The sequence below is a fragment of the Austrofundulus limnaeus genome, unplaced genomic scaffold, assembly GCF_001266775.1.
Source record: "Austrofundulus limnaeus strain Quisiro unplaced genomic scaffold, Austrofundulus_limnaeus-1.0 Scaffold118, whole genome shotgun sequence".
Lineage (NCBI taxonomy): Eukaryota > Metazoa > Chordata > Actinopteri > Cyprinodontiformes > Rivulidae > Austrofundulus > Austrofundulus limnaeus.
The window spans coordinates 1,130,103-1,139,387 of record NW_013952520.1 but is presented as its reverse complement, the minus strand read 5'-3'; the positions used below and the strand labels follow the sequence as shown (position 1 = coordinate 1,139,387).

Here is a 9,285-nt window from a genome sequence, read left to right as displayed (position 1 = left end):
CACACACACACACACACACACACACACACACACACCTTAGATCAGCTTTTGCTTACATGTGGATGGCACTGTGCACTGAAAGGAAGGTGAGCATGATATTGGGAAGGTTGTGGTGGTGGTAGTGGGGGGGATGTAGGCACTGTTAAGTCAAGCAGGAACCCTCAATGTTGCTAATTTATTTACAGATTTAATTAGATGGATAGAGCCCTCACAGATATAAGAAAGAGAGGAGAGATGTTGCCAGCGTTACAGCACTTTAATTATGGTAGCAGGCTCCTGATCCCTGCGCTCTGCTGTCTGGGGAGCCAGTTAATTAAAATCCTCATTATTTTACTTTTAATTAGTTCCCCCCTCTTTTGTTTCCTTTCACCATATGGCCATGTTCCGTGGTCAAATTAACGTAATTGAGCTAATTAAGCYGATCACTTTAATTATTCAAAGCAATCCGATTGGCCGGGAGAATTTTTTTTCTCCCTCTCTACTCCCTGACATTCCTGAATGAGGCTCAGAGTTGTAAAGTCGTTTTCTTTGTCATCRTTGCTCCCCTGCTCCCCTGATGAAGGCTGTGAATTATGGCTGCAACATGCCTCACTTCCTTCATGCTCAAGCACCAGCTCGTGTTTCGCTCTCGTACAATGCAGGGTATGCAGCGGAGCCCTGAGCAACTTCAAAGAGGATTCTGAAATAATCAGAACATTTAGCACACTGTGGGTATGACAAATTAGGTGTGAGCTGGAAGTAGCTGTAGCTACTTCGACACAGTCGTGAGGTGCTTTGGGATTGGAAGCTACAGAAATAGCTGTGGCAGCTTGAGCAGTTTTCTGAGGAGCTGTCGACACAGCTAACATCTTTCAGCACGCCACTGTTGAGTTTACATGCTTGGAATTTGAAAATGGTGACAACCAGATGGCAGTTTTACAGCAAACGTATTTATGTTGGTTTCCGTGCCTTCAGGGCGAGGACCGGTCTACCAGCATTCTGAAGCAAAAAACTCCCACATAAACCATACCTCTGCTGCTAGCATCATTTAATGTTAGCACGTTGGCTTATTTTACACAAATTACTTTACAAGATTAAAGGTCTARCGTTACTTGCAGGATTGCTTATGGCCAGCTGCCTTTCATCTCGATTTTAGACTAAAATTATCTCACGATGAGAAATGATTTGTAGCTTTTTGGTCAAACCTTGAAAATAATATTTGGATAGTTTCTTTACCCTCTTTCAGGCAAATCCCACTGATATATAACATATTTTTTTCYGTAAAGGAGGCCTGGGCCTGAAGGCASCTTAACATGSATGAYTTTRGACTRCAGGAGCAAACTGGAATATGYGAAGAAAACCCATGCAAACGTAAGAACAGGGCCTTCTTGTTGTGAGGCAATAGTGATGCTATCCTCCATGCTGCCCAAAGATGCCACGCGTAGAGTATGCTTTGCGGATTATTCTCAGCTACTAACACATAAACTTTTAGCTCAGTATCTGTAAATTTGACTGAGTTAYATTCGTTTTTGTGTGATCTAACGTCACTTAGCTGTGGTGTACMTCTTGATTTGGACTGATTCCAAAAGTTAATCAGTTCTAGATGTCTATCCATTGATTAATTTTTGAAAATTAATTGTTTCACATTTTGCTAACAGACAGAGCTGTATTTAACAGTTAATTATGATGTTTTAAACAAAGACCTTGCACAACTGCTGGGTTTACAGTCACGTGACCCGGATGAGGCGAGAATGTCAGATGAGGGGCAGGAAGTGATTTGCTCTGGTTCAAAACACAGTGAAATGGGTCACAGCAAGAAYGCTAATGCCCTAAATGGGCTGGTGCAGACGAGATATTGCAAAAACATATGTGTATATTTAGGGTCTGATCTATATTGTCTTAATAAAAAAGACTTGTTTTATAATCTGGAGGATTTATCGGTGTCGAGGCGATTGACATAAACTGCAGACCTCGTATTATATGAYRAGCCAGATAAAAGCTTTCAAAAGCCTCRAAGCWACAATTATTTAGTTTCAGGTTGGGTCAAACATTTAGGATCCAAAGAAACTTTAAATGTCTGTCAACTTGTTTCTGCCCAGGTGAGGGGTGAGTTGCGCTATTATAAGTTATTAGTCAATGATAACAATGCTATCACTAACGCCAAAAAAGAGWTAACCCATTATTTCCATGCRCTTGRATCTACTTGTAAATAATTTATTTGGCTTCTGTAAACCCAAATTCAAGTAACTGYACAGGAAAATATCTGAAAATATGATTTAAAYGATAYRATCCTTACCTGTTAGAAAGTGGTCGCTGCAAACTCTGTCATCCGTTCCCGCACCTCCTGTTTTTAGCCRTAGATTGTTGGWCCACTTTTGTCATAGTTTTTCTGTACATTTTTAAAATTAACTACCTTGTGACACACTACTTTAGRAACATGGAAAAAAAACTTCTTATATTTCTCTAGATTAGCGCGGCTGCTACAACACGGCACAGAATTTAGCTTCATTTACTTTCTGATGTTGATATGGCATCATCTGCAACCTGAAAAATAAGTAGCACTTGAAGTATGTGTTGTAGATGATTGTCAGCTACTTACATGATGACTTTTATCACCCTATTTATGAAAATGGACAAAAATTTTGTATTTTTTGTGTTTAGAAAAATCWAAAAAAAAGTTCAATAGGTCTATTGTAGATACATATCAAAACAATAATTTCTGAAAGTTTTATTGAAAATTGTTCATTGGTTTATCAGATGTTTGGTGAACGGACACAAGTCAAGTGGACAACATACTGTATATAACAACACTTAATACAAAGTCACACTATGTAAAATTTACATTCTGTATAAACAAGCAGTTTCCAGGGTACCTGTGCCTTAATTCACCAGCAAGGTTTTTACAGATGATTTCCACTGTTGTTCTAGTATTAAACTTTTTCTGAGAGAAATCCTCAGACAACAAACATTGTACTTTATTATTTCTGGTTGGAGTAGAGAATGAGTATTGACAAGCACCGACACTAAAGTGACCGAAACTCCAACTTAATCAGTTTGATACAGAAACAAATTTAATCCCCAAATGTCAGCAGAAACCAGTGGAACATTAACTATAATATTGTGAACACAAAAGGTCAAAGGTCACTGGTGTAAATATTAAACTCTCCAAGTTGCACTGTCGTGACACCTGAAGTGATTTATCACTAACTATCAGCATAAGCATTCTGTCATGTATATRTAGCTTCATATGACATTGTCTTTCTTACCACCAAATCACAAAGGAGAACAAAATCCTACAGATTTGTGGCCAAGGCCAAGCAGCTAATGATGCTAATGATGTTACTTTGTTGTGGTTTTTGTTAGCATGGAAAAGTTTAAGGAGTTTTTTCCACATGAAAATGTGACATGTGAGTCTCACATACTGAAGAGCAGTATGACCACACTTGCAGTTTCATGACTTCTGATGACAACAGTGGCTACGCAGGCTACAATGCTAACAGCAGCTGGAGATGTTTGACATGCAGCTAAACGAAAACACCAAACTTTTGTGKTTTTGGCATTAATATAAAATATTTCTGCATAAAGGAAAGGCTGTTAACCAAGGTAGAACATACTCAAACTGTCTACACTGACGTGGTGACGCCAACATATAAGGTTGGCTGCCATCTTGGATCTGCATCACTGGGCTGTCTAGACAAGTACAAGGTTCTGTCGATCTGCTTTGCCTCTATAATAAGCAAGTAAAAACATACTCTAGCATCTTCTTGTGTCTTCACACAGTGTGAGGTGGAGAAGCTGAGGCAATTACACTCATCTGCATGTGTTAATATGATTAATTAGCAGGAATAAACCCTTTTCTATGACACGGGCTACATGGTGAGCCACACACCTGCAGAAGCTCTGATAAAAGACAACGCCTTGTGGCAAAGAGCTTTTTCATGAGACCTGCTAATTGGCATCTGAAAATGTTCTGGCTAATTAGGAGGAGGCAGATGAAGCTTGATTAGTTTGAATGCAAAGTGTAACTTGTGGAGCGGTGGGACTCAGGAGTGTGCCTGGGTTTTATTTCTTCACCATCACGATACAAAGATAATTGTAATTGTGATCATTTGCATACGTTAATGAATTTGTGTGACGCTTTTTGATCAGACGTGGAATAAATAATTGATGCAGTATCAGCGCAGACCATGACAAGTGGGACGTTTTTGAAACAGCTAAGCGCATTAAGGTGAGGGTTTGACGGCAGCCACGCGTGCAGGCTAGGTGCGAAGTAGAGCAGATGCTATCGTCTGCTTCCTACACACAACCTCACTCCACAAAGATTAACTCCCAACCTCCGATGGTATGCTGAGGCTTGAAAGTTTCCACGTAGAGTTAAAAAAGGCACACTTTAGAAAAAAAAAAGAAACCATTTCCAGAAGCCGAGCAAAAGAACAAAGGAGTTGTGATGGAAAACAAACCGGGTTGAGTGGGAGGTTTAATTGGAACATAGTAAACAGTAAATACATCAGATTGTTTCAAACGCCCTGTATGTGGAGGGGAGGGGGCACTCCCCTTTAATTAGACTGCTTTCAGATTAGGCTTTATTGGAGGCAGCCAGCCACAGGATATGCCCCAAGTTCAGGCTCCCAGGAGCTCCGGCAGCACAGATACAGGGCTCGTATTTAATTGCTTCTGTAAATGGACAGAGCTCAAGCCCCCTAATTCCATTCCTTGGGGTAATTAGCCATGTTTTTACCATACAGGGCTAAAGAGAGTGAGAGAGGACTGGAACACTCGCCATGCTAGGTACCATTACCACTCTAATGCTGCAGTGACCTCAGGTTGCTCTGTGACATGCTACAGAAAAACTGCTTTAATAGGAGGTTTTGTTTTCATAACACCCCCTGCCCCCATCCCAAACCCACCGAGCAGGCGTCTGAGAGAAAGAAAACTGAAAGGAAACTAGCAGATCCATTACCAGATTGTTTCACTCCTTTGAGCAGAGCATGTGACGAACCAGCAGGCGTGGATGATGAGCTGCACACCGATGGGTTCTGATCCTGGTTTTTTTAAACTCATCAAAGAGTTTTTCTGTGACTGATGAGTTTCAGGTATTTTGTCTGACACTCATAAACACTTGATGTAATTCTCAGTGATTGGATCTCATAATCATTATATACAAGGAAAATATCAGGGGTTGAATAAAACCACAAGCAGAAAAACACAAACGCTGCCTGGTGTCATTTCATAGCAGTCCTTCAAATATTCATGACTTTTTTCTTTTTTTGCTCCTCATGGAAGTTGATGCAAGTTTACCTGCCACCTGTCTCAGCTTTAATCAGTTCTGAGGGGGTCTTTASCTATACCAGTCCACATAATCTTTAGTCTTTACATCACACAAAGACAGCTTTATCAACAAAAACAGGATTTTGCAGAACATAGTTTCCGACATGGTTGGAACATCTGGATCCTCATCGGGAGAAGACGTGATGGTCAAAGGGTGTGTGGTGCAGGACAGCTCAGCATACCTGCAGACAGGACAGGAGAAAAGAAACAGTTTGTATGACATTAAAACAAGTGCACACTGGCAGGACAGGTTATCTATATAGAGACATTAAAAGTGTTTTTTGCCCTGTCTATGAAATTTAAAACATGCCATAATGCTCATTGTCTTTGACGTAAAAACATGATTATAAAAAACAAGAACMAGTTCAACACACCTATCATCTGTACTAAAAGAAAATTGATAAAATAAGTAAACTTTCAGTAATTGCACTGTAAATGATTTTACACAGTTACACTCTTTAGCATTCAGATATTATTAAAGTTAGCAAAATAATGTCACTTCTAACATCAAACTGATTTTGACATAAAGATACGATAAAGCAGCTGTGCTTTAAAGTGYCTGTGAYATGTCTGTCCTTCAAAAGGTCAAAGAAAATATCTTCATATTTAGGAAAACTGGCATAAAACATGATTTAACCCATTTTTTCACATAACTGGCATATTTTCCTTTGAATTTGGCTCAGCTAAAGTGAAACAGGAAGTGACATCAAAGAGGAACTCTTTAAGAAGGAAAACTCCCCTGYCTTTGTTTATTAAAACAATATTCTTCATCTCTCTCTTATAGGGACTAAAATTATCTAAACAAACAGAAAATTCCCTTCTGTCTGTGTTGTTAGCTGTTGTAGCAACGCTCTGTTCACATGCAGACATTCCCCTTTGACATCACTTCCTGTTACTTCACATGCAACTATCACAACAAATGTTCATCTCAGTGGTGTGAAATTGCTTTTGCAATATGTTATCTATGTTATCTTTTCAAAAGTGCAATCACATTTATCACAAAAATTTAATGTCACAGGCACTTTAAGGTTGTGAAATTTTGTGCACAAACATGCGCAATTACTTGGTGAATGGAATGTACTTATAAAGCATCTTTCTATCCAATGAGGTTACTCATCGATTGGGGACCAAAATTGCAAGATTTGTTTACATTTTCAGTTGGCGCGGTTCACACTGCACTGTGGCAAACAAACTAAACCCTGTGAACAACCTGTTCACCCTCTCACCTGTGGGGGCGCTGCACCAACAACCACTGAAGGAATCAACAGGAAAACATCAGAAGAAGACACTGAGCGCAACTTCCTTCACAAAATGTAAACAAACATGGAGTCATGTCAGATTTTTGTGGTTGTAGGATGTATTTTGTGTGTTTGGCAAACGTCAAACAAACACTCTAACAATGAGCTCAGCATGAGAGGAAGATGAGGCGTAACGTAGAGCAGTGGTTCCCAAAGTTGGGCTTGGGACCCAATTATGGGTCGTGAAGCACCTTGGATAATCTCCAGAAATCAATTTAAAGGGTAGTAAAATAATTGTTGATGTAATATTTTCCCTATAATTATTATAAAAACACAAAATAAGTACAAATAAGTATTTATATTTGTGTACAAGCTGTTAGATTGTCAAAAAGCCTGTGTTTTTAGGGTTATTAACGAAGCTTGTGTACTCAGACCAGTAATATTTGGGGTCACAAGTGTTTGCCATGGATAGTTTGTGGGTCAGAAGATAAAAAGTTTGAAAACCACTGACGTAGAGAATATTGTTTTCCACACAAAGCGGCTGACACAGCTCCATGTGAGGCAGCGTTCATCGAGAAGGAGAACATCTAACTTCACAGCAGTGATGTTCACCTTTTACAGACGTGCAGTGAGGTATTTACATTATGAGTAACTTTATTACTGTTACACAGAATGACCTGTGTTGTAATCCACTTCCTGTTTTTGGAGTGGTCTCTGGTCCTCTTGGTGCTCACACAGGCAGTTGAACCACACCAGAGTTTGCTTCAACCGAACTGAGACCTAGGTTTTTCAGGTGGACCAGAGTTCACTTTTCTGGTCTGAATCAGAGTTCAATTATGCGTTCACACCTCCCCAAATGAACCAGACTTTCCAGGCAAACAAACTAGAGTTGGATTAAAGCGGACTAAAGTCTCTCAACAAAGCAAATCCAGATAAATCATCCTATAGAAACTAATCAGTGCTTTAAATCACATTCAGACACTGATGGGACAGACATCAGAGACAGTGTCTTCAGTGTCGGGACACTTCAACATGTGACTGAATAGCAGAGAATCGAACTGCCAACTCTCTCATTGGAGGACAACTGTCCTAACCAACAATTTTTTCTCTCAGATTAGTCACAAAGTTTCCATGGGCGTCATCTTCACTGCTGAAGTATACTCGGCTGTCAGGGTAGGAACAAAACCAGATGAAGGTGCAACAAAATAATGTGCGTGGCCAAGAATGCAGCTTTGCAAGCCACAAAAACATGCTGTGACTTTTAAAAGMTGGCTGCCCCAAAATGCAGTTCACTTTGTCGCAAACAGAGTTCAGTGATACCTGCAGCTTAAAACCCACCTATTTTCCTCACARTGTTGAGTCTTGTCTCCTAACAGCAGCATCCCAGTGAAAAACTGCCTACATGAGCTGCTTTACATACCAGATTTTTGTTAACTATTTAATTTTTTCTGGAATCCATCAGGAAGTGCTGCAGCACCCTGTACACCCCTACTTATCTCTTGACTGCAACACACAGCGGCAACAACTTACAGCTTTGTGTTTTTAAGATTACAAAAGAAAGAGAAAATCACACTTTTGTTTGTGACTGCTTCCTTCTTGTTTAAGCTTCAGTTAAAACTCTGGTTTGTTTGGGTTCACACCCAATGGAACTCATTAAACTCGTTTGGTAGAAACTAATTTAAATGCAAAATCCTACAACCAAATCACCTGCACCCGCACATTAACCTGAAGACTGCTGCAGCACAGGGTGAAGACAGAGCCTTTTTAACAATATTTACCTTGTTAGGTTGATTACATTTATGTGTAAATAGACACTGTTTCAAATAGGCTTACTTGAATATAGTGTTCAGATAAAAGCAATTGCTTCTTTTTCTTTTTATTAACATTTTATTCCCACCTTTTTTAATTCCAGAACATCTAATTTTATTAACATTAGTAATAGCCATCAACAAGTTTAATATTTATTTTATGTGTTGTCTGGCTTCACACAGTTCTGTAAGATGATGTCAACAAACCTATTTGTTTACCTTCTGGTCTGTGAGCACAGAGTTACTCTGAAGTGGAGCCAGGTGGCTGCTGAGCAAGGCAGCACCAGGCCGGTCATGCTCACAGAAGATTGTGCCGTTGATGTAATGGAAGCGATCCCCGGGCATCAGTCTGTTTCTACAGGTCGCACAGCTGAAACACTGCAGCAGAGTGAAAACAAAAAGCAAAGAGAGTCAGATGTGTCTCAGTTTCAGGCTTAGTGTTCTTTGATCTTTCATTGCCTGCATGCCGTATTTTGAAACCAAGATCATCTCATGTTGAAATACGACAAAGTTGAAACTGTTTTGATCAAACCTTGAAAAATAAAGTGTTTTTCTTGTGACAAACTGCTCAGTTTGTGTTGTGAATGACTCTCAGCTWCARTCTCAGCTAATTATAGCRCAATATCTGTACAACTGAGAGATATAAACCTTTTTGTGTTGGTTCAACTTTGATTAGTTGTGATGGCTATCTTGAATATGACCAGAGGTGCACATAACCRGTGCGCAGSTAYGCATGYGCGGTMWAAAAAGGAAAAAGCGCACCAGAAGTAATGTCATAAAGCTCCCTTGCGTACCTAAGATTGTACCTGGTTGTCTGTCAAAACAACAGTGAGCAGGGCTCTAGAGTGCAACCAGTTTTCACAAGTTATAAAGTGTACTTCCACGTGTCATTTTGGAGAAATCTACAACAACGTAAACGCAAAGTATGAAAC

At 39.7% G+C, this 9,285-nt stretch overlaps 1 protein-coding gene across 1 annotated transcript in view; it reads right to left on the bottom strand.

Moving 5' to 3' along the window:
• Positions 1–2,692: 2,692 nt before the first annotated feature.
• LOC106521930 (LIM domain transcription factor LMO4.1) overlaps positions 2,693–9,285 on the bottom strand; it is a 15,148-nt gene continuing 8,555 nt past the window's right edge. The window contains exons 4-5 of the mRNA XM_014014703.1: positions 8,573–8,731; positions 2,693–5,489 (exon numbers count right to left, since the gene is read on the bottom strand). Coding sequence (XP_013870157.1) covers positions 5,481–5,489; positions 8,573–8,731 — 168 coding nt within the window. The 3' untranslated portion in view covers positions 2,693–5,480. The remainder of the gene's footprint in view (positions 5,490–8,572; positions 8,732–9,285) is intronic.